Source organism: Sus scrofa, chromosome 11 (genome assembly GCF_000003025.6).
Source record: "Sus scrofa isolate TJ Tabasco breed Duroc chromosome 11, Sscrofa11.1, whole genome shotgun sequence".
Taxonomy (NCBI): Eukaryota; Metazoa; Chordata; class Mammalia; order Artiodactyla; family Suidae; genus Sus; species Sus scrofa.
In genome coordinates, this window is record NC_010453.5 from 23,816,274 (window position 1) to 23,842,476 (window position 26,203).

General features: G+C 46.8%; 1 protein-coding gene across 14 annotated transcripts in view; it reads left to right on the forward strand.

The window, feature by feature from the left end:
* ENOX1 (ecto-NOX disulfide-thiol exchanger 1) overlaps positions 1–26,203 on the forward strand; it is a 660,000-nt gene that overhangs the window by 581,510 nt on the left and 52,287 nt on the right. For all 14 annotated transcript variants that reach the window (XM_021065349.1, XM_021065348.1, XM_021065354.1 and 11 more), the window contains 2 exons: positions 3,627–3,734; positions 9,937–9,993. In XM_021065349.1, coding sequence (XP_020921008.1) covers positions 3,627–3,734; positions 9,937–9,993 — 165 coding nt within the window. The remainder of the gene's footprint in view (positions 1–3,626; positions 3,735–9,936; positions 9,994–26,203) is intronic.

Sequence of the window (26,203 nt, forward strand, 5' to 3'; positions counted from 1 at the left end):
CACGCTTATGGCTCAGATCTGATCCCTGGCTGGGGAACTCCACATGCTGCAAGTGGCAGAAAGAAAGAAGGAAAGAGAGAGAGAGAGAGAGGAAGGAAGGGAGGAAAGAAAAATATCTCAATATCTGGCAAACATAATGAGATGCTTCAAGTCAAAGGGAGTCAGAAAAGCATGTGATTGTGGAAAGAGGAAGTATCTTGATGTGATTAGACTGCCAAATGTTAGGAAGATGAATAATGCAAGCGTTAATGTGGGCGTGGGCACAGGAATCCCTATAGCACTGGTGGGTGGGTAGGCTGCTCCAGCCACTCTGTGAAGCGGCTTTGGCAGGGAGCTCAGGCAACGCCCTGTCCCCAGCAGCTCTGCTGCCGGATACACACCAGGCAGAGTCTCCCACAGGTCCATAGGGTATGTGCACAAGCACCTTCCGCTGCAGCCGTGTACAGGGTGAGGGGGATTGGAGCAAACCTGACGGGCCTTCACTAGGAAAGTGGAATAGGTATAATTCACCAAATATATATTCCACAAAATATTATGCAGCCATCAGAAGCAATAGTGAGATATAGAAATACACATTAGAAGCACAATGCAGGAGTTCCTGTTGTGGCTCAGTGGAAATGAGTCTGACTAGCATCCATGAGGACACAGGTTCAATCCCTGGCCTCGCTCAGTGGGTTAAGTATCCGGCATTGCCCTGAGCTGTGGTGTAGGTTGCAGACTTGGCTCAGATCTGGTGTGGCTGTGGCTGTGGTGTAGGCTGGCAGCTGTGGCTCCGATTGGACCCCTAGCCTGGGAACCTCCATATGCTGTGGGTGCAGCCCTAAGACAAAAAGACAAAAAAAAAAAAAAGAAAAGAAAGAAACGCAATGCTTAGTAAAAACATAGTAAAACAAGGAACATGACACTATCACTCCCATACAAATGCATACTCACAAAACAACTATGTATTTCGGGAAAACATTCAAATAAAGAGGACAGAAACCATTGAAAGTGGTTGCCTAGATCTGAGAAGAAAGTGGGGATGGGAGAGACAAGGTTTTATTTTAAAAGTGTGAGTCCAAGGAAGAGTGAGATAGGATGAGAAGTGAGGTCAAGGGGAGGGTGAGTGTGTTTTTATAGAATGAAGAAGTGTTGTAAATGTGTGGATAAAATGGCAGATTCAGGGAGTTCCCGTCACAGCTCAGTGGTTAATGAATCCGACGAGGAGCCATGAGGTTGAGGTTCGATCCCTGGCCTCACTCAGTGGGTTAAGGATCCGGCGTTGCCCTGAGCTGTGGTGTAGGTCACTGATGCGGCTTGGATCTGGTGTTGCTGTAGTTGTGGTGTAGGCCTGAGGCTATACAGCTCCGATTCCACCCCTAGCCTGGGAACCTCCATATGCCGCGGGTGTGGCCCTACAAAGACTAAATAACTAACTAAACAAGCTTTAAGGGTTGGGTTGGAAATTGTCCAAGGTCATAAAAATGTCCTTGGCATCCTTGAAGCCAGAGCACCGGGTCCCCTCGGGACTGTCCTGGGGCTGGTTGCGAAGGAGAATCAAGGCACTGGGTCATTCCTCACAGTTTGGCAACTCATTTTAGTCTCGTGTCACGGTGCCAAAGTACAATGTGGCCTCTTGGTTTCTGCACTTTAATCATTCGGTGTCCAATTAAATCACTCAAAGTGTTAAGGGAGCCCTGGGCGGGGGTGGGGGTGGGGTGTTGCCTGGGTTGTGATTCTCATGTGAGCAGGTGGGGACATAAGAGACCCTGAGGGTTTAGGAAACTGCAGGCAAATCACTGTTTATGCTACGGGACCAAAGTAGGTGTTTAAATCTCTCTCTAGAGCCGGATGAGGGAGCAGGATGAGCCAAGCCCAGGGGAGAGGCGTGGCCTGTTTTCCTGAGCACTTCCGGCCCCACCCCATACCCCCAAACTAGTGGTTTTGAAGATTTCACTTAATCCCTCCAGTTGGGAGGTTTAAGCATCAGGAATCCAACGCCAGTGTTTATTCAGTAAGAACCAGCCTGGCAGCTCCGTGGCCAGCTTGTTAAGGCCCCGAAGAAGCAACCTCAGCCTGGAAACAGCTACCCTCCCATCAGGAACACAGAAACATTTTCATATCATCAGTGCAGCCCTTGGTCCGTGTGGGAGCAGAAGAAATGCCCTTAGGCGTTCCCACTCTGGTGCAGTGGGATCAGGGGAGCACTGGGATGCAGGTTCGATCCCTGGCCCAGCACAGTGGGTTCAGGATCTGGCATTGCCACAGCCATGGTTTAGGTTGCAGTGTGGCTAGGATCTGATTCCCTGGCCGGGGAACTCTGTATCCCATGGGGCGACCAAAAAACACACCAAAAAAAGAATTGCACATCTGTTTTTCAAACTAGCCCTTTGTTATCCAGAAGCTTGGAGTACACGTAGCTGTTTCCAGGGCCGGTTTCGAAGCTCCTGGATGTGTTCTCCAGCCAGTGTATATATTAGCCTATAACCATGTTGCAAAGAATTAGTGCCGAGCAGCCCCGTCCTCCTGGCGGACAGGCTAAGCCTCCAGAGGAGTTACGGCTGAGAGGACAAGGAGCCCTCAAGGTTCACAGAAATCCCTTCCATGGCCTGGCTTCAGAATAGCAGCGACGGCCATAGCTTAGTATTTTGACAGCTTATATCAGCAATTTTCTCGGCTGATATATTGATTGCAGTTTGGGCTTCGGTCCTGCTGATCTTCAAAAACATCACCATCATAACAGAGAAAGTAAAAGGATCTTTTGTGGCCCCAGCCACCTGGTGAAGCAGCTGTACAGAGCTAGCAGTGAAGCTGGCTTTAGGGTCATAGTCAAAATGAAGTAACCCCGGACAAGGTGGCTTAATTAGGTTAAGTGCTTTTATTTTTTAATTGATTTTTATTTCTTCCATTACAGCTGATTTACAGTGTTCTGTCAATTTTCTACTGTATAGCAAGGTGACCCAGTCACACATGCATATATACATTCTTTTTCTCGAATTATCCTCCATCAGGCTCCATCACAAGTGACTAGATCTAGTTCCCAGGGCTCTACAGCAGGATCTCATGGCTTATCCATTCCACAGGCAATCGTTTGCATCTATCAACCCCAGATTCTCAATCCATCCCACTCCCTCCCCCTTGGCAACCATAAGTCTGTTCTCCAAGCCCATGAGTTTCTGTTCTGTGGGAAGGTTTATGTGCGCCGTGTATTAGATTCCAGATATAAGTGATATCATATGGTATTTGTCCTTCTCTTTCTGACCTGCTTCACTTAGTATGAGAGTCTCTAGTTCCATCTGTGTTGCTGCGAGTGTGATTATTATTTAATTGCTTCAGCTTTCAAGATGTTTCGGTTTCTTAACACTCTTCTGCATATTTTGAACAGGCATTTATTAATAGGCATTTATTTCAAGGGGCTACAAAGGTGCCTTCAGTAGCATCGGTAGCACAAACAGCCTCTGTTATAGCATTAACTGCAACTTCTTACACAAGTCGGGGATGAAAGAGACATTAGGAAAAAGGTCAGCTGAAGTCCACATTCAGATTGAAGACGTGTACACATCTTTTCCTCCATGTTTTGGGGGGTCTGTTTTGGATACCCACGGGCCTTCAGTCCTACTTATCTTAAATCTCCCTTAATTTCACAGCAACTGCTGACCATCCAGGAGGAGTTAAACAACAAAAAGTCAGAACTGGAGCAAGCAAAGGAAGAGCAGTCACACACACAAGCATTACTCAAAGTCCTCCAGGAACAGGTAAGTGAGTGCACCTGCCCTGACACCGACTCGCACCTCCCCGTGCTCCACACATGCGCAGACACCACTGAAGGTAACCTGTGCTGTGATTAGCCCAGACTTTCTCAACCTCCTTGCAGTTTTGCCACGTGGAATTTCTAATTTCATCTCCAGTATCTCTGTTTTCAAGCTGGTACCTCTTTAGACCCACCCAAGCCCACCAGTGGTGTGTGAAAGTTTCTTCCCAAAGAAAGATGCACGTGGATAAAGTTTTAAAACATTGTCCGTGCAGATCCGTTTCCAAGCAAGCAGCTAGGGAGTTCCCATCGTGGCTCAGTGGTAATGAGTCCGACTCATGTCCATGAGGATGCAGGTTCGATCCCTGACCTCATTCAGTGGGTTAAGGATCCTGCGTTGCTGTGAGCTGTGGTGCAGGTCGCAGACATGGCTCGGACCTGGAGTGGCTGTGGCTGTGGCTGTGGCCAGCAGTTGCAGCTCCGATTCAACCCCTAGCCTGGGAACTTCCGTGTGCCACATGTGTGGCCCTAAAAAGCAAGCAGAAGAAAAAAAAAAAAGGCAAGTAGCTCGTTTCCTCTAAAGTCTAATCAGGAGCAAAATGAGGTTAGCATAGCCCACAGTCCTTCTGCAGATGTGCATAGGAAGGACTGATTCATAGCGACATTAAAAAAAAAATCTTCCCTGTGCATCAGGCCACTTATCTAAGCAGGGTGAGCCACAAACCTTTTTATATGAAGTTTGTAAATCTGATCGTTGCATCCTGGCTTTCTCGGATACTAAAGTGTGGCCTGACATTGACAGGTGGATGTGAAAGTATTGTCTTAGAGCAGGCAAAGATGGATCGCCCGACAACTGAGTGAACTCTAAGCCCCGTGTCTACCCGGGAGAAGCCAAGCGAGCTCTTGACATGATCTCCTGTTTCTGGCCTTTCACGTGCTGCCCACAAGAAAATGAATGCTAAACGGAAGAGGGGAGAAAATCACATTTAGGGACCCCAACCCTTTGAGGACAATCACGTTGAAATTACTTTAAATTTTTCACCCACCGTGGTATAGGAGAAAGCGCTTTGCACAACATGCATGTATACCTTCAAAAGCGCTATTTAAAAAAAAAAAAACCCTGCAGCTGGAAGAGTATGACCCTAGTTGGCTGTGACTCAGTCCCTTTGCTAGAGATGTTTACTTTTTAGAGGTTTGGAATCAAGCAAATATATTCTTCGTTACTTTCCCCTAAAAGGATAAGGGATGTGTGAGGGGAAAGCAGCAATGGTGGGTAGTCGATAAGATTTTATAGCCCTGAAGGAAGATGCTTTCTGAAACCAATCATTATCTTTACATGATGAAGATGGATTCAGGAACTTCAAGGGCAGGCTGGCTCGTACGATTTGGGATAAGTTTGGCTGAACTGAAAAAAAAAAAAAAAAGGATCACTCAATTCCCAGTGACCTGCATCGAGGAGGCCTGCAGTCACTAGGCTTTCTTCCTTTACATTATTAAAAGGTTTTGCAAAGCGGAGCTGATTTGGTCCAGATTGGCTCCTGATCAAAGAGACAGGGCTCTGAGCTGTGTTGTTTTATGTTTTCTCTCTCTGCCTCCTTGATTTACTGGGATGAGGAAGGGTGAATTTCTCTTGCTCTAAATGACTCCAATCCTTTATTTTGATTTGAAGTCCCAACTCCAGTCATAAACATACATGCTAAGTCTCGCAGAATGCACGGCCGTCTCCTTGTTAGGGCCTTGGGTTTTTAAAGAGCAGTGTGCACACCCAGGCTTTGGTGAAGCATCGCGCTCCATTGTCCATTACTTACTAAACCAAAGAAAGCAAGAAAAACGGGGAACGGGTAAAAGACTCAGAACAACGAAAATCGTTAAAGACCTAAGAGCTACAACTTGGAAGGAAGCATTTTTAAATCTGCTGAACTAATGGGATGGCTCTTTTTCAAGCAAAGGCACCGAGAAGACCAAAGTCCAGGAAGACTCGAGGCAGCCAGATGCATCTGGGAGCTATTGTCACCGACGCAGCTGTTTTCCTGAGAGCCCCTCAGCCAGTGCCCCTGTGATGGGTGCAAATGAGAGCAGGCAATGGACCGTCCTTTCCATTCCTCTGAAGCCACGACCCACACACAGACATACATTTAAAAACACACCTCTGGGAGTTCCCGTCATGGCTCAGTGGTTAACGAATCCGACTAGGAACCATGAGGTTGCAGGTCCGATCCCTGGCCTCGCTCAGTGGGTTAAGGATCCGGCGTTGCTGTGAGCTGTGGCGTAGGTTGCAGACGCGGCTCAGATCCCGAGTTGCTGTGGCTGTGCCATAGGCTGGCGGCTACAGCTCCGATTCAACTCCTAGCCTGGGAACCTCCATATGCTGCAGGAGCAGCCCAAGAAATGGCAAAAAGACAAAAAATAAAAACATCTCTGTCTCCATGAACATTGCCTTCCAAGGCTCTCTTTGAACTTGAGTAGACTAGGTATACATGTGAATGCATCTTCTGTACCTGCATAGATAGGAATTAAACAGGTGGAGATTTTTTTTCTTTTTTCTTTGTAGGGCCACACCTGCAGCATCTGGAAGTTCCCAGACTAGGGGCTGAATCAGAGCTACAGCTGCCGGCCTACACCAGGGCCACAGCCATGCCAGATCTGAGCCGCGTCTGCAACCTACACTACAGCTCATGGCAGCACCGGATCCTTTAACCTACTGAGCAAGTATAGGAATTACACCTGCATCTTCATAGATGCTAGTCAGGTTCTTAACCTGCTACAACAGGAACTCCCTTTTTTTTTTTTTTTTTTTTTTGGAGATATGATTTGGCCCTAAAGTCTTGTTATTATGTAGACACACACACACACACACAGGAAAAGATATACCCTCCTCTGAGGACTTCCAGTTTTGCTCTTTAAAGCAACTGCCACTGGATGGAAATCCTGAAAAGGAGGAACAGGTCGGGAGGCAGACCCTCATTCGCACCTCCAGCCCAGGGAAGGCAGGCTCATTCCCGCAACACCCTGTGAAGATGCTGGCTCCAGCCTTTCAGTTCCCTTGCAAAGGGGGTACTGGCACCCGCAGCCTGTATACAAACCCACGTATCCTCAGGCGAGAGGTCCAGCCCTCCAGCTGGAGGAGAACAGCAGCTCAGGACAAAACGGGGGAGGCCAGTGAGGGCAAAGTAGTGGCCAGCCTGTAGCTTCTGTTGGTAGGGGAGGGGGGACCTGTGTGGATCTGGCAGAAGAGAGCAGGTAGATGGGGAGTGAGATCTCACAGCACACACACACACACACACATACACACATACACACACACATGCACAGAGAGCATAACATGGAGACCAATGATGGAAATTTTTTTTTCTTTTTAGGGCCTCACCTGCAGCATATGGAGGTGCCCAGGCTAGGGGTTCAATAGGAGCTGCAGCCGTTGGCCTACGCCACAACCACAGCAACATGGGATTTGAGCTGCATCTGCAACCTACACTACAGTTCACGCCACATCCTTAACCCACTGAGTGAGGCCAGGGATCGAACCTGCAACCTCATGTTTCCCAGTTGGATTCATGTCCGCTGTGCTATGACGGGAACTCTTTTTTTTTTTTTTTTTTTTTCTGATGATGGAATTTACTTAAATGCAAGAAGATGGACAGCCTGTTGGTCCTAGGAAACGTGTGAAGGTGGGACTGGCTTTAATAGCACCGTCCATTCCTTCCACTGAAAAAGAAAACCTTCTCCTGAGCCAAGCTTCCTTTTGACTCCAGGAAGCACAGATGAGCAGGGAGGGCTGATGAAGGGGAAGATGATGAGGAACATTATGATAAGAAAATCTTGCGGAGTTCCCTGGCGGCTTAGCCAGTTAAGGAGCTGGTGCTGTCACAGCTGTGGCTTTGGTTACTGCTGTTACTCAGGATTCCTGGCCCGGGGACCTCCACCTGCTGCAAAGAAATAAAGAAAGAGAGGAGGAGAGGGAGGAGAGAGGGGAAGGAAGAGAAAGAAGAAAGAAAGAAGAGAAGGAAGAAAGAGAAGAAAGAAAAGATAAGAACCTTGAGCTAGGACAAGAGAGAGGGATTTTTAAGTCCCTTTGTCCCTCTGATAGCAGGTGGTACTCCTGTCGCTGTGGGGCCCTCTTTCTTCTCATGTGTGTCACACTGCCCTCTCTTCCTTGTCTCTTACGTGTGGAAACATCAGTGGTGCAGCCCCGAAGAAATTGGGAAAAATGTTGCTTCCTCAAATGGGACGAGGCCGAAGGGAGCCCCGATCCACTGCGCTGATCCACCATCAGCTGTCCCCTTCTCAGCTCCATCCTGTCGCCACGTCTTGGGCAGAGCCCCTCTCTTGGCATGGAGGGTGTATGGCTTTCTTGCCGAGAATTTGAGGTTGCCTTCCGAAAGCCAAAGAAGCTTTCATTTTAACACTTCAAAAGAGCCCAAAAGAACCACCATCAGAATCAAACCCATGAGTGGTATATGTGCATTTATTTTCTTTGAAACTTTAAGCATGTCTATCCCACCATGAATACTTTCTTTTAGGCATAAAAAGGATGCAGGGAGTTCCTGTCATGGCTCAGTGGTTAATGAATCCAACCAGGAACCATGAGGTTGCACGTTTCGATCCCTGGCCTCGCTTAGTGGGTTAAGGATCCAGCGTTTCCACGAGCTGTGGTGTGGGTCACAGATGTGGCTCGGATCCCGAGTTGCTGTTGCTGTGATGTAGGCTGGCAGCTGTAGCTCCAATTAGACCCCTAGCCTGGGAACCTCCATATGCCACGGGTGCGGCCCTAAAAAGACAAAAGACAGGGAAAAAAAAAAGATGATGTAGAAGATGCTGCTTTCCTCCCCCCATCCCCCCTCCCCCTGGGCGGGGCATTTGGGGTCAGTAGATGCATTTAGAATGGATAAGCACTAAGGTCCTACTGTACAGCACAGGGAACTCTATCCAGTCTCTTGGGATAGACCATGACGGAAGATGGTATGAGAAAAAGAACATATGGGGAGTTCCCGTCGTGGCTCAGTGGTTAACGATCCAACTAGGAACGCTGAGGTTTCGGGTTCGATCCCTGACCTCGCTCAGTGGGTTGAGGATCCACCATTGCCATGAGCTGTGGTGTAGGTCGCAGACATGGCTCGGATCTGGAGTGGCTGTGACCCTGGCGTAGGCCGGTGGCTACAGCTCCAATTCAGCCCCTAGCCTGGGAACCTCCATATGCCACAGGAGCAGCCCTAGAAAAGGCAAAAAGACCAAAAAAAGAAAAGAGAAAAAGAACATATGTATGTGTGACTGGGTGACTATGCTGTACAGCACTTGGCACGACATTGTAAATTAACTATACTCTATTTAAATAAATAAATAATACAGTTTTTAAAATAACAAATTAATTAAAAAAAAAAGAAGGTGCGCCTTCCCAAACATAATAAGCCAGGAAGACTTATTATTATACTGCCACCAGCTGCAAGGCCTGCTCCCCCTTGCCCCTGTTCTCCGTTTCCATGGGTCAGCTTTGAGTCAGGCTAGCATAAAATGCCAATTAAAGGTTTCCAGAAAAATCTCCCGCTAACTGATTCCTACGAAGCCCTCTGCGAGAGAAGAGGGAAAGAGAGGCATTTTCAATGTGCCCTGTTAAAAAAATCTCATTCGAGAAACAGCTTTTCTTCTACTGCTTTGGTGACCAGGGAGATGGGTTCCTGATTCTTCCTTTCCCCAAAGAAGCAAATCGTCTTTTTCGAGGCCTCCAGAAACCATGCCAGTTGTTCACATAGGTTCCCAAGGAGGCCCCGTCCAGTAGCACTGCGGCAAGTGAAAGCAGGCAAAAATACCTCATTCACGAACCATCGTTAACGTAACATCATTTAGCCTGTGGCAACTTGCAAACACTGCAGGGTTTAAATTAATAGCAATACAACGAGAAAATGAAATCATTTATTATTCTTAAGAACCAATTTTATACATTTTATGCCTATGGAACTGCTTTCTAATCTTATTATTTAAAAATAATGACCAAGGCCCATTTATTTCTTGCCAGCCCTCAAGTCCCATAAAATATTGGTCTCGAACTGATTTCTAAGACTTGTTAGAATTATGGGCCCCATCTGTTTTTTTCTTGTTGGAAGTTTTATCAAGTGCACCGTCAGATAAATCAAGGTTAGCAGGATGATATGTGCTTAATAGATATGCTTGTTTATTCATTTGGGGTTTTGTTTTTTTCTTCACATCTGCAGCTGAAGGGTACCAAGGAGTTGGTGGAGACCAATGGCCACAGTCATGAGGACACAAACGTAGGTACCACGCATCTGGGGTTTCCTCTTGTTTCTCAGTGTTGGTTGAATGTCCACGAGAATGTGGCACTTTATAACTCAAGGGAATCAGAAGCCCTGTCTCTTGGTGGCTTATTAAAATTACTATGTGTCAGAGTTCCCGTTGTGGCGCAGAGAAAATGAATCCGACTGGGAACCATGAGATTGCGGGTGCAATCCCTGGCCTCGCTCAGTGGGTTAAGGATTGGTATTGCCATGAGCAGACGCAGCTCGGATCCCAATTCAACCCCTAGCCTGGGAACCGCCATATGCTGTAGGTGCAGTACTAAAAAGCAAAAAAAGAAAACTAAATAAATAAAATTACTATGCATGGTTTGGCTATAAAGTATGGTGGGATCATTATCTTAGGTTACCAGACGCCAACATGGAAATACTTGAGCTCATCTTTATATGAAAATTCTAATTTCGGAGCTCCCATTGTGGCCCAGCAGTAAGGAACCCAGCTAGTATCCATGAGGTTGCAGGTTCAATCCCTGGCATTACTCAGTGGGTTAAGGATCAGGCGTTGCTATGAGCTGTGATGTAGGTGGCAGACGTGGCTTGGATCCTGCATGGCTGTGGCTGTGGTGTAGGGTGGCAACTGCAGCTCCGATTTGACCCCTAGCCTGGGATTTCTGTATACTGCAGGGGTGGCCCTAAAAAGATCACCCCCAAAATTATAATCTCAATGAATTTGTCTGAGCCCTTTATAATTTCAAAGCTATAAACTAATGATGTGTGTGTGTGGGGGGGGGAATGGAACAAGACCCAACAGGTTAATGAGTTGTACATTGCATATGTATTTGTTAAGTTTGCCTGTCAATGAAGATAGTAGGGAAATGGTTACTATGCTGAAGAGGGTTTCCAGCAAAGCCCTTGAACTTGGACCGCCGCTGTTTCTGACCCAGAACAGTAGCATGGTGCATGGGGCCTCTTGATAGAGTCTCATGGTCCCAAATCCCACTTGACACCTTGCTTCCCTCTTGGTGTTCCTTGAATTGTCTGATACTTAGTCACGTGTTCTATTTGCTGTGGAGGTTTTCATCTCGGGTGAAACAGAGATCACTGTTCCTCGTAATTCTGATGGTTTTGTTTTTGCCTTTTTAAAAAAATCTCTCCCTGGGAGTTCCCGTCGTGGCTCAGTGGTTAACGAATCCGACTAGGAACCATGAGGTTGCGGGTTTGATCCCTGGCCTCGCTCAGTGGGTTAAGGATCTGGTGCTGCCATGAGCTGTGGTGTAGGTTGCAGACTCGGCTCGGATCCTGCGTGGCTGTGGCTCTGGTGTAGGCTTGGCAGCTACAGCTTCAATTAGATCCCTAGCCCCGGGAACCTCCACATGCCACAGGTGCGCCCTAGAAAAGGCAAAAAGACAAAAAAAAAAATCTCTCTCACATCTGTATGCATGTGACAATGCTCCTCACAGAAAATGCTTACTAAGCAGTTCTTCTCACATGATGCAGAATCAGACATGGCCCTGAATGCCTGATTAAGCTAGAGCTGGGAGAAATGATACATTTCATGTTGACTCTTGTCTTAATTATATGCAGCAGAGAGCTTGACATTCAGAGTACCAGAGTACCTTTTCATAACTGCTGTGCCGACCACAAAGCTACTTAACATCTGATGCTTCTTGAGAACCTGCTGTCTGCACGGAGCTCTGCCCCGTGCGGGATGAGGGTGGTTACAAAGAAATACAAGGCTTGCTGTCTGCCCCTCAAAGAACTTATCGCAGAAGGCTGGTGAACGACGGAACCCAGGGTCAGTCAATGTACAAGGTGTGATAAAAGCGTACAGGAGGATGAGGAGGCTGTGATGGGGTTTAGTTCAAAATCCGGACTTGCTCCTTCTTAGCTTGGTCTGCTTGATGAGTTACTGAAGGGCTCTGAGCTTCATTTTCCTCATTTGTAAAGCAGACTACAAAGCCTACGTCAAAAGCTGATTAGGATGTAAGGAGCTAAGGCACATGGAAACTTTCAGGTGTTGTTATGGTTTCTTTGTGCTGGATAATCAACAGTGGCTTCTGGATATGTGGCATCGGGTTTGAGCTTTGAAGAATGGCTAGGACCTGCTGGCAAGCACAGAGAACTCTCCCCGGTACTCTGGGAAAACCTATGTGGGAAAAGAATCTGAGAGAGAATGGATGTGTATCTGTGTATGGCTGAGTCGTTTCGTTGCACAGCAGAAAGTATCACAGCCTTGTAAATTAACTGTCCTTCCATAAAACGCAGGAAGAAAAGAGCACGTGACAATAGAAAATAATTAAAAAATAAGAGAATGGATAGGACTGAGGAAGTAGAAAGCTAGGGAAGGAAGCAATTCACACAGAGCCCTCCATAGGCAACAGTGTGGCCTTAATAACGTATCTTTGTACTCCAGTATTTCATTACCCCATCCTGGCCCCAAAACCCCTTTCTGGGATCCGATGTTCCAAGGACACATTGCTGCCATGTTTTGAGACTTTCTGATGCCTCTCCCTGAGTCAGTCCCTCTGTGCCTTCCAAGGAAGCAGCTGTCTAATCCAGTAAGCCAGACCTAGTGGCAGGATGCCTCAGGCTGCTCATCTGTGAAATGGGGGGAGTAGCACCTGCCTTTCCATCCTTAAGTTTTGTTGTGAGAAACAAATGAGATACGTGTGACGAGCAAGCACTTTGTAGTTGTGAGGTTCAAACTCATCTGCTGATTGAATTAAATGAGATGATGCGTGGAAACACAGGCCTGTCTCCATACTTCGTCTGTAGATTCTTTCACGAGAAATGTCAAAAGGCATTTCTTATTAAATGGAAAAAGGGGAACCAAGAAATCATCTTTAAGGTCTGTTGTCCTTTCTAGAGGAGAGTGTTTAACGTTTAAAAATTAAACATTATTCCCAACATCTGTGGGAATGCCTGCCGCGGCGCAGTGGGTTAAGAATCCTACTGCAGCAGCTGAGGTTGCTGCGGAGGCGAGGGTTCGATCCCCAGCCTGGAGCAGTGGGCTAAAGGATTTGGCATTGGTTGCAGCTGTGGCTTGGATGCCATCCCTGGCCCGGGAACTTCCACATGTGGGCACAGCCATAAAACTAACTAAAAATATCTCTCTGGAATCCACAACAAAGACCTTTGAGAGATGGGGTCAGTCCGGCCAAGTAGAAGGGAAAAGCAGCGTCTTGCCTGCAGCGGGGGGTAGAGAGTGGGGAGAGGGGCGGAGAGCAATTCCTGGGCCCATGGAACCTGGTAGCACTTTCCCGTCTCCGCTGGCACCTCCTCTCTCACTGAGCAGAGGGTGAGGCTAGTTTTTGGAGCCCTAAAAATTGCCTAGTTTTTTGTTTTCGTTCTATTTTTCTTTTCTTTTTCTTTCTTTTTTTTTTTTTTTTTTTTTTTTTGGCTGCACCCACGGCACGTACACGTTTCCCAGGTCAGAGATTAACCATTGCCACAGCAGCGACCTGAGCCGCTGCAGTGACAACTTGGGATCCTTAACCTGCTGCACCTTAAGAAGACTCCCCCAAATGACCTATTTTTTCCAGGATTCCCCAGTAGGTGGATTATTCACTCATCTTTCACTTTTCTGTCTGTAACGTTGTCTCCTTTGGGCTGTTTCCCCAGCACCTCCACTAAGTTGCAGGAAAGAAAAGAAACAAAAAGCAGTTCTTTTGGTCACACATTAGGAGCGCTAGCAGAATATCTTAAGATATTTTAAAATATCTGAGGAGTTCCCACTGTGGCTCAGCGGAAACAAATCTGAGTATCCATGAGGTTGCAGGTTCGATCCCTGGGCCTCACTCAGTGGGTTAAGGATCCGGTGTTGCCGTGAGCTGTGGTGGAGGTCACAGATTTGGCTTGGGTCTCATGTTGCTAGGGCTGTGGTGTAGGGCCGGAAGCTACAGCTCCGATTCAGCCCATAGCCTGGGAACCTCCATATGCCTTGGGTGAGGGCCTAAAAGACAATAGAATAGAGTAGAGTAGGATAGGATAGGATAGGACAGGACAGGACAGGACAGGACAGAATAGGACAGAATAGAATAGGACAGAATGCAATAGAATATCGGAAATGAAGACTACATGTCTGGAGTTTTCACCAGGTCTGTGATGGTCAGGACTCTTTCAAGCCGGAATGAAAGGGTTTGAATCCAGGAGTAGCCACATGACCAGAGCGAACGACGTGACCTTTCTGAACTTCACCTTCCTCATCCGGAAGTGTCCTAAGTGAAACCCTCTGCATAAGCACCTGGCCCAGAGTATATCCTCCGCCCGTATCAGTTCCCTCTTCATGCATCAATGTCACACTATTTGATACAGCAGACCGTATTTTGACAAGGATGAATTTCAATGCAGATCATGTGGTTTAAAGCTTCTGGCCCAGAAGTCATTGACTGAGCATATAGATTTTTTTTTTTTTTTTTACCGTAGTATTCACAGGCAGGGACAGGAATTTTGTACATTATCATTTATTAATAATAATTATACAGTGGACTGGCGCTGGCTTGGCTGAGTATTCTTGTGAGAAGTAACCATTGCTTTCTTGAAACTAAATATATTATTAGAAAAGGAAAAGCTTTGCATGAAACTGGAAAATTACAGAAAAGCATATGGAAATACAGAAAACTAAGTTAATATCACATCTCACAGGACCGCAATCAATATTTTACTGTAGTTCTTTCCAGTCTTGTGCATGTATATGAACAGAGAGGAAAAACCCAGAACTAAGTGAATAAATAGGATCATACTGTCTTGCATTTTGTACTTTTTTTTTTTTTTTTGGTCTTTTTTTTAGGGCCACACTCACAGCATATGGAAGTTCCCAGGCTCGGGTTTGAGTCGCAGCTACAGCTACAACCTACACCACTGCTCCTGGCAACAACCGATCCTTAACCCACTGAACGAGGCCCAGGATCGAACCTGCATCCTCATGGATGCTGGCTGGATTCGTTACCAATGAGCTATGACGAGAACTCCCCATTTTGTACCTTTTTGATTTCTCATTGCCCCACGAGTATTTTTCTCATCAGCAAATGCTCCTCAAAGACATGCTTCTTAATGCCGTATAATGTAGATATGAAGTAATTGGACCACGTACCTATGCGTTAGGCATTTAACTTCCCATTTTTTCAATATTATAAATAATGCTGTAATTAACACGTCCATAAATCTTGGTCTGCATCGCTTCTCTTTGTTTCTGGGGGACTCCATATATAAATAGCTGTGTCACAAAGTCTGGCAGGAAGCTTCAAACTTACAGGATTGTTTGTCATCCAGAAGGCCAGCGTGGGAGAGGCACGTGCATCCTATCCATTCATCGTCTTGAAATCCACTCGGGGATGTGTTGAGTCTTGCAGTTTACTAAGTCTTTTGCCTATTTAGTCTCAAGAGCAGAGCTTGTGGGATGAGAGTTGCTCCCAGATTCAAGGGTACCCAAGTTTAAAACTAGCCTTCTCACAGATCCTTTTGAGACTGAAGTGATTCCGGACCCACTTTCCTAAAAAGCAAAACTATGATTATTTTTATCTGATCTTTGTCTCTGAGCTTCTTTCTTCCTTCCTTCCTTCTCTCCTCCTCACTTTTGGCGTGTGGAATTTCCCAGGCAGGGATGGAACTGGCACCACAGTTGTAGCCTATACAACAACCGTAGCGACACCAGATCCTTAACCTGCTGTGCCACATAGGAACTGCATCTGAGTTCTTTCTTAATCCCTAAGACTGCTGAATAACTCACCTGGTCCCTGGTCATTACATATAATAGCTATCAAAATCTTAAACAAAAGTGGCTTTTTAGGGGTTCCTGTGGTGGCTCATCAGTAACGAACCTGACCAATATTCATGAGGATGTGGGTTCCATCCCTGGCCTCACTCAGTGGATTAAGGATCCAGTGTTGCCATGAGCGGTGGTGTAGGTTGCAGATGCACCTCAGACCTGGCGTGGCTGTGGCTCTGGTGCAGGCCAGCAGCTGCAGCTCCTGATTTGACCCCTAGCCTGGGACCTTCCAAATGCTGCATGTGCAGGAAAAAAAAAAAGACTTTTTAGATTTAATTTACAATTTAATGATTTTTAATTTATTGAATTTCATTGATTTAATACCTGTCCTCACTTTGTATCTTTTTTGATGACCCTCCCAGAGGTATCCTCCACTGCCTCTGATCCTTACATGGGTTACATTTGGTGAGAAATTCGAAGGGCCCAGAGAGGATGTGAGAAGTGTAGGAAGAAGAAGGAGGAATCAAAGAAAGTGGCTTCTAAAGCTGGCAGCGTAGAGAGCAGTTTGGTCTCAGGTTTTCCATGAATTTGCTCTCCTCCCTCTTTGTTCCTGCTGCAGGAAAGCTGCTACCCACCCACCCCCACGCCTCTCCTCTTTTTGCATAATTCGTGCTCACACACTGAGGTTAGAGCAATCATTTGCCATCTGTAAAGAGGCTTCATTTGTGAGATTGAAGGTTGCCGCCGTCCAAAGGAACACCTTTCCCACCCAACAATAAAACAAAAACACAAAAGAGAGAAGACGTCCCAGTTTTGCATGTTGCCTCTGATGTCTTTCAATCTGTCCACGTAGAGACGCTAGGGGTGTCCAGACGAGATGCTGTGGGAGGAAGGCTCTTCAAGGTAGGAGGCCATTGTTAACCCGGGTCCTGGTGACGCATATGGCGGGGTCCGGAGGGGAGAGAGTAGACACACTGAGGTCTGAAGGTGAGAGAGAGACGGAAGAACCGCACCGGAAGTTGCTGGTTGCTGCCTGGGAGACCCCCCGCGCACCCACGGCGCCATTTTGTTTCCTTCGAAAACGTAGGCCGCGCTGGCACCCGCCTCGGAGGTGGTCGTGCGTGCGGCCCAGCCGTGTCGACAGTCAGGGCGTGTTGCGTATGACGGTCGCTCCAGACGTCCGTGTGCTGTGCTGGGTCCCGGAGATCCCTGGGTGGCCAGCAGGGACCCGGTTCCTGCTCCACGCGGAGCTGACGCCATCTTCGTGCCCCGCCCTTCCTCGCAAACCTTGCCTGTCCTCTGGTGCGTCCCTCACGACGCTCTCCCCGCCTTCAGGTCACCAGCACCGGAGGTCACGTGTTTCCACCCACTCGCTGGAGACAGGACCCTTGGTGGAAGGATTGGGCCCATTGTGGGGGGGGAGGGTCTGGTGGGACTGGGGTACCATGCGTAGGTATAGAGGGGCTCTGAGACCCCTCCAAAGCACGGCTGGAACATCACTAGCCATCTTGCCTTCTCTCAGGGTCCGTGGACCCACATCTGTTGATGCCTGGAGTCACCTAAGCTCTGTAGAGGAATGAAATCAAGAAGGTAGACTTTTCATGGTCCGATACTTGCTTTATCCCGTCGTATACAGCTCTGTTCACCTATTCAGTGCCCACACCCAGAATGTGGCCTTTGCTGCCCCTTCCAGCTTCCATTAGTCTGCTTTTCTCCTCCTGAGGCTTCCTTTCCTTCCCCCACTCCACCCTCCTGCCCCAACACAGCTGCCTTCTTCCAGCTAGTTTACCATGGTTTTTGCTGTGAATTAGCCATGTGACGCGCCATTTGCTGTGAAATCCAGAATGCACATCCCAACCCAGCCCCCTTGGAAGGAATTGGTAACCGGAGGAGACCCTGTCCATACACCCACTTCCCAGCGCATGCAGAGCTCCGAGGAAGAACTAGAGAGGGACTTGCTGTCAAAATAATAGACCAAAGCTGGCCTCAAGGTCACTGCTCTCGTCTCCAGTCAACAGTCACAAGACGTTTCCTTACCAAGCACCTCACTGCCAGCCGACTGTGTGTTGTCACCACTGGAGCTGGGGCTACGGTGGGTCCTTTTTGTCTAGACAGGGGCTGGTAGGACCTGCTTGGCCATCAGAGGACTTGGAGCAGGTAACAGGATTAGCGCATGTTTAACAAGGCTGGCAGGTTGGGTTTAGGGAGGGGAAAAGACATTCTTCCCCCAAATTAGGTTAGAGAAAAGCAGCCAAAGGAGACATGCATTTCAGGGCTGACCGAAATGATCTGACACAAACTATACATAGATAGCTAAACCCAAGATCTGAAACCAGAGTTTCCCGTGTTGGAGACTTAGATACTTCCCCTCAAAGGCTAAGGATGATCCTATGTGACGGAGAAGCAAAAGCAGTTGTTTAGAACAGAAGACTTGGTACCTTCGATCGAGCCAACATACACAAATCCCCTAGCCCAAAAGAGCCATTTTCTTTGGGTGGAAAATTTGGAAAGTGTAGGAAAATAGAAAGAAAAAAAATAACCCTCTGCTGTCTTTTCACTCGGGAAATTAGCATTGACACTTCTTTGAGCTTCCTTCAGCTTTGTCTGCGTGCACGTATATCCGTTTTTACCAGACTTACAGCATATCATATGGGCAATATTACAGCCTACATTTCTTTTTCATTATAAATCATGAGCATTTCCCCATGTTTAAATGTTTTCTTAATACGGCTTTTAATGACTGCCTAATACTTCATGCCACAGATGTGCGGTAGTTTATTTAATCAGTCCCTGCTGTGGGACTTTAAAATATTATTTGCCTTTGCTGTCATGGATGGTGTGCAATGAATATTCTTTAACAGTGTGTTAGTTATTCCTCTCCCATTGAAGCACTTTTTAAGTGAGGAGGCTTTTCCACTGGATTGGAATTTAGGGCAAGAGGGAGATCCACGGATTCTTTAAAAAGATGAGGCGTTCCCCTATGGCTCAGCTGTAGTAAACCTGACTGGTATCCATAAGGATCCGGGTTCGATCCCTGGCCTCGCTCGGTGGGTTGCGGATCCAGCGTTGCCATGAGCTGCAGTGTAGGTCACAGGTGTGGCTTGGATCTTGTGTGGTTGTGGCTGTGGCGTAGGGTGGCGACTGTAGCTCTGATTCGACCCCTAGCCTGGGAACTTCCATATGCCACCACTGTCGCTCTAAAAAGACCAAAAAAAAAAAAAAAAATGAGATGAAAGCTCAGCCTCTATATGATAAGTGATGAAATAAACAACCCGTAATAAAGTCTGGATGTTGCCACATAAAGAGGATACAGAATTCTTCAACAGGTAAGGAAAGTAGCTCCCAAGAATATCTGCCTTCTGAAGAGAAAGGCAAACTGTCATTCACAAGTGATCTAGAAGAACGATACTGAGACGTGTTATCAGGGGTTTGTGCTGTGAACTACAGGTCTGTGTTCCTGGTGGTCTGGGGATTGCTGAGCCTGGTCTCTGTGTGGATTCCAGACCAAGGCCACCCCTCCCCAAACAAGGCTTGTCCACCTTCTGAAGAGAATCCATGAGATGGAGACAGGTGCTCAAGGAGAAGGATGCAATGAGTTCTAACCCCAAGCAGAAAAGGAGCTTTTTAGCATTATTTCTAATGTGGCCAGGAAGAAATACGGAAACACCAAACCAGTCATCAGCAAAAGATGCGTATAGGAGTTCCAGCTGTGGCGCAATGGGAATGGCGTTGCCTCTGCAGCACCAGGATACAGGTTCCATCCCTGGCCCGGCGGAGTGGATTAAAGGATCCAGCATTGCCACAGCAGTGGCGTAGATTGCAACTGTGGCTCAGACCCTATCCTTGGCCTGGGAACTCCATGTACCTACCATGGGGCATCCAAAAAAAGAAAAAAAGAGGAAGAGATGCATACAGATACAAAACATACAAAAGAGATGTGAATTGAGTGCAGACATTGCCAGTGTAAAGTCTAATAAACCCACAGGGCCCAGTCGCAGAATCCCTGCCTCCCAGGAGACACCGCTTAGCACTGCCTCAAATGCTGCTCAGAGTCAAACAGGAAGAATGTTGAGGAGCATTTGTTAAATCCAGGGTCCCAAAAGGTGGATGGAAGCAATTTGTTCTGGTGCCTCTGGAAGACAGTGGGTGCCACCTTCATGCAGCATCCTCGCTTCCTGCTGGTGTTTCACCAGGATTGGTTACCTGAAAACAGCGGGGGCAAGGATTCACCAGGCGACAAACTTCCTCTCTTATTAGCTCTCTGGGTTTCCCAGGAGCCATGGGGCTTCCTAGATATTTGCTGTGGTTATTGTGTTTAGAATATTAAACAGTGATTTCCACACTCCTAATTTCTGCTCGCCACAGAGACCAGCAAGGAGAGAGGCATGAAAGATGCCAGCCAGGTCTGGGGCCAGCGCTGATCAGCCCAGCGTCTGTGACACTGATCTTGCTCAAGGACCCTCGCCCAATCTCTCTGGGTCCCCTGGGGGTTCTCCAGCCACGGCTCAGCTCCAGGCTTCATCCATCCCAGCGCCACAGAACTCACCAGACTGTGGCATCTCTCAGAGGAAGCGTGTAGGAAGATGACAAGGAAGAAATGTAGGTGGAAAGAAAAAAAGCAGGGAGGGGGCCGGAAAAGGCTGGGATGGTAAGAACGTCACTGAGTGTCATCACTTCCTGCTGCCCACCAGCGCCTGTCAATCCGCCCCGGCAGGCAGAAGGGCACACTGTCCCTGCCACCTCCAGTAGCGAAACTGCCTTCACCGCAAGTCTGTTTTAAGGGGCACGGACATGCCCACATAATGAAAAGTTTGTCTGCAAAGAAGTTTATTCTTGGAATTCAAAGCAAAAACCTCGGAGGTTAAATAGCAGATGCAATACTGGTGAGCTTCCTGGAGGTAACTACAGGGTCAGCATCAGCCTACCCACGAGCAAGTGAAGTATATTCTAATCTTTCAGCCTCACAAATCTTTCCTGCCCTGGTGGAGGCGCCCCTCTCCATCCCTCCCTGCTCCATCTGGGGCCTGAGGGGTGGGAATCAGAATCGCCCCTTCCTCCGTGAGTTCACTGCCAAGGGCAGTCTCCCTCCCTCCCGGCCTGCCCACCCCGCCCCCAAGAGGGACAACCAGCCATACTGCTGGGTATGTACCAGACATCCTGTTGTGCCTCTTGGAACTGGGCATGGCAGTCACCCCTCCAGGAAGGTGGCAGGCCTCCCGCTTGTGGCTCTAAACCTATCTTGGGATCTCACAAAATATCAGAGCTTCTGCAAGCCACACTGTGGTATGAACCCCTCCTCATCTTCCCAATTCAGCCAGAGCAAACACTGAGCTGGGGAGAAAAGATGCTGCCCTGAAGGAAGAGGCTTTCCTGTTGTTTATCCTGTCTAGAAGGGCAGAGGGATTCTCCTGAAGAATGGCTGCAGTTCTTAGCTGTGCAGGTGTCTGAGCCAGGGAGGTCTCAGCCCATCACCTCTCTAGCAGCTCCAGAAAGTCACCCAGTAGCCAGCAGGCAGCCTTCTTGAAGATTCCGCTGGTTCCCCTGGAAAGACTCAACAGCTTGGAACACTGAATAGGGTTTTTTTTTGGGGGGGGGGTACAATTTCTGTTTTTTTTTTTTTTTTTTTTTTTTTTTTTTTTTTTTTGCAAGAAAATCTAAGCCTTCGCAGCCCTGAACTTGCCCTTGTAGGAGAGATTTGTGGCTGTGAGGCTCAGCATCACCATCGTTTGTATTGTGATGTCAGCTTCCCTCGAGATTTACAGTGCCTTTCTTTGTCTGGACAGTTTCCAGATGGTTCAGTGTATGCTGATGAGCTGCTTATGTTTATGAAACTTTCAGAATCTAATCTGCACAGTTTCGTTCCGTGCCAGCTTCGAGAAAGGGGACTTGAAGCTGGGAGAAAGGTCTGCAAGGGTGACCTCTGTACAGCGGCCCCCCCCCAACCTCTGGGGATGTAATTCCCTCCCCCCACCCCCACCCCACACACACACACGCATGCACATGCGCACAAGTCTAATGTAGGTCTCTGGTCCCGCTGTAAGCTTCAGGATCGTTCCTGACCACTCTGTATGACACTATTCAAGTTGGTCCCCTTGGTAAGAACAGAGTAACTGCTGGCCTGATCTCGGGAATAGCTGTTGACCAGGCATCCTGAATAAATGGCTTTAGTCAATAGGTCAAATTCAGCTAGGTGCACCATTCATTAAAAACCCCAAATAATTAGATTTTTTATTGATAAATCAGCTTTCCTCCATCTATCATGTCATCCTCTTTGCCTGCAGTGCATAGTCCATTGTTTTTAAGCCCAGCTCAATTCCCATTTCTTGGGGCCATATGCTCCGAGCAGCCCAAATCAATTATTATCTTCTCCATATTCCCAGAGTATTTATCATCATTCCAATATTCTGAACAGCCCCGTTAGGATAAGCCTAGCTCCCCACCTAGGTCCCATAGGCAGATAACGTATAGGTGTGCGTTGCATAACACAGTTATGAGCCTGCGTAGGTGGACACATTTCTAGTATATTTATAACACTTATTGATTGAGGATTGAGTGGACGTGGGAATTCCAGCAGCCTGAGACAGCTCTGTGAATCTGTGTGGCCTGATTAGGTGAGAAAAACAAACCATTCCTTCTCTGTCTCATCTGCAGGTGGTCTTGAAGATGAAGCACGTTGCGTTGCCATTCACTTTAAGATGGGAACAGAAATTTTAGAGACTCTGAAAGTTAGAGTTGCAGTAGTAGCAGAGTTCGTATTGCGACTCAGTGGGTTGAGAATATGATTAATCGGGAGTTCCCTTGGTGGTTCAGCAGTTAAAGAACCCGACTGGGATCCATGAGGATGTGGGTTCTGTCCCTGGCCTCACTCAGTGGGTTAAGGAACTGGCATTGCCGTGAGCTGTGGTGTAGGTCGAAGATGCGGCTTGGATCATGAGTTGCTATGGCTGTGATGTAGGCCGGCAGCTGTAGCTCTGATTCAAGCTCAAGCCTGGGAACTTTCATATACCACAGGCGCAGCCCTAAAATGCAAAACAAAACAGAACAAAAGAATAGGACTAGTACCCATGAGGATGTGGGTTCGATCCCTGGCCTTGATCAGTGGTTTAAAGGATCCCCTGTTGCCGCGAGCTGTAGGTGGCAAATGTGGCTCAGATCTGGCTTTGCTGTGATCCAGCCTGTGTGTCCAGCTGTGGCGTTGGCCAGCAGCTGCGGATCTGATTCGACCCCTAGCCTAGGAACTTCCATATGCCACAGTATGGCCCTAAAAAGACATACAGACACACACACACACACACACACACACACACACACACACACACACAGAAAAATTGTAGTAGTAGAGGTCATTCATCCAATGAAATTTCTTATACTACAGATTTTAATTTGGTGTAAGTTTTCTTGCCTAGTGGTTTTTATCTGTAAGTCTTACATTCTCTAAGGATCTAGCAAGCAATGGAATCAGGAGAGCTTCTTTTAAATTTTTATTATAGTTAATTTACAATGTTGTGCTAATTTCTGCTGCACAGAAAAGTGACCTGGTCACTCTTATACATATATTCCATCCTTATATTATCTTCCATCATGGTCTATCCCGAGAATCTGGGTATAGTTCTTGTGCTGTACAGTAGGACCTCATTGCTTATCCATTCTAAATGTAATAATTTGCCTCTACTAATCCCAAACTCCCAGTCCATCCCACTCCCTCCCTCTGCCCCCTTGGTAACCACAAGTCTGTTCTCTCTGTGAGTTTGTTTCTGTTTCATAGATAGGTTCATTTGTGCCATATTTCAGATTCCACATGTAAGTGGTATCATATAGAATTTGTCTCTTTCTGACTGACTTCACTCAGTATGTCATCTCTAGTTTATGTTGCCGCACATGGCATTATTTTGTTCTTTTTCATGGTTGAGTAGTATTCCATTGTACGTATGTATCACATCTTCTTAATCCATTCAGCTGTTGATGGACATTGAGGTTGCTTCTGTGTCTTGGCTATTGTGAATAGTGCTGCTATGAACACAGGGGTCCCTGTATCTTTCTAAATTGTAGTGTTGTCCAGATACATGCCCAGGAGTGGGATTGCTAGATCATATGATCATTCTATATTTAGTTTTCTGAAGAACTTCTATACTGATTTCCACAGTGGTTGTACCAATCTGTATTCCCACCAACAGTGAAGGAGGGTTTCCCAAAAGGAGACCTTCTAAAAGCACAGATTGCAAGGCTTCCCCTTGGAGTTTGAGACTGGGGGTGGGGGTGGGAGCTGTTGGGTAGTGGCCTGAGAATGTGCACTTATAATAAGCTCCTGATACTGTCAGTCTGCAGACCACACTTTGGGGAACTACTGCTTACCATCCACCTCACTCCAGATTAGGTGCTGCTACGGGCTCCCACAGCCCCCCAAGGCCAACCCTTGTCATGGTTACGTCACACTGTATTTTAATGTATTTTACATGCCTGTCCATCCTCTAGACTCTTAAATTCTTTGAGAGCAGGAACCACTGTTTTTTCATCATTGAATCTTGTTATCTAGAACAAACCCAACCATAGAGCAGGAGCTCGATAAATATTTGATAGATGAAAGACTGGTGGAGGTTTGATATGTTCTAACTAAATTATACTGGAGTGAGGGGTCCAAGACTTTAGTCCAAATGCTAAACTTTGCTGTGATTCAAACCCAAAAAGGAAAATATCCAGTTGTAATTGCCAGACTCTAGTTTATAAGAATTTGGAAGGAGTTCCTGGTGCCTAGCAGGTAAGGATTTGGCCTGGTCACTGCTGTGGCTCAGATTCTATCCCTGGCCTAGGAACTTCTGCATGTGGCAGGCATAGCTTTAAAAAAAAAAATGAATTGGAGAATACACAAAAGATAGGTGGGCTGACAGCTAGCCACGTCTAACCATGTCCACCCAAGTCCACATGATGGGCAGTGCGGTGTCACAGACACAGCACTGCGTGTTGGGAACACACACAATCACAGCCCAGTCACTGTCCTCAAGGAGCAGATGGCCCACCACGGAGACAGCATCTGTTGAAAAGGGAAATCATCAACCACTGTCTTCTGTCCCCTCAGTAAGAAAAGGGGTCAGGCTGAGATTGGGACTTGAACACAGTCAAGAAGTTGCAGTTCCCTGGAGTTCCTGCCATGGCTCAGCAGGAATGAACCCACCTAGCATCCATGAGAACTTGGGTTGGATCCCTGGCCTCACTCAGTGGGTTAAGGAGCTGCGGTGTAGGTCACAGATGTATCTGGGATCCAGTGTTGCTATGGCTGTGACCTAGGCTGGCAGCTGCAGCTCCAGTTCAACCCCTAGCCTGGGAACATCTATATGCTGCAGGTGTGGCCCTAAAAAGACAAAAAAAAAAAAAAAAAAAAAAAGATATCGCCATTCCCTGGGAAGTAACTCAGGCAAAAAGCAGTATATACTGATAGTCTGACTATCTGGGGCCCGGGCTTATAGCCACCACTTTCTGGGTATAGAAGATCAGGAAGCTACTGTGCTTATTTGTGCCTCAATTTTATCATCTGTAGAATGGGGATAATAGCAGTACCATCATGGGGCATCTACCGAGCACTCAGTGAGGGCGAGCCATTAATATTGTCATCATTGCCGTTATTCATATTGTTTTAATGCAGAGGTCCCCAAATTCTACATTCATCCTGCCCCACGCACTCCAGAGCACTTCGCTCTTGGAATATTTCTCATAGATGGCATATGAAAGAAGGCAATGAGAAGAGAGAATTGGATTTTCGTGCACTGGGGAGGAGAGACTATTTAATGTTTACTAAGAGCTCACAGTATGGCTGGCCAGCCTTCTGAAATTTAATTTTACTTTAATAGTAATTAAATGTCTCTCTTTCCCATTTATCAGATTGCATCCCATCTATTCGCATGACCTAATTTACCTTAAGGTCAAAAAAAAAAAAAAAACCCTCCAAATTTTAATATTACCCCTAGTAATGTAAACTCAGCAGGTGAAAATTATGATCGTGGGTGCTTTGTAGCAGAGAAAAATAAGACATGTCATACTGAGAAATGGACTGGGAAAATAACATGCCAAGAGCACCATAATACAATTAATCTTTACCAGCAATAGAGTCAGTATCATACAAGATGAATCAAACTGACTAATTCTGGATGCACACACATGCATTTAAAAGTATTTCACTTTAGTCTCTTCTGTTTGCTGCTCCATTTTTATTGGTTAAGGAGATTTTTCATGTCAGTACTTTCTCAGGCTCTGAGGGTATGGACTTACAGAGATATGGAACTGTGAGGTATATTTTTTACGTGTTGCAAAACACACAACCGTTTGGGGGGGTCAAGTGTGGTTTTTTCCATTCGGGTAATGTGTATAGTGGCAGATAGTCGAACCAATATAAACTACTCCAACCTACACTTTAAATAATGAATGGAGTTAAAGGAATACAAAGAATTTTTTCTCAATCGTAGATAGCTTTTATTTAATATAGCTGTCACAAAACTATGCCAAAAAGAAAGTCATCTAATCGCCAGCTTG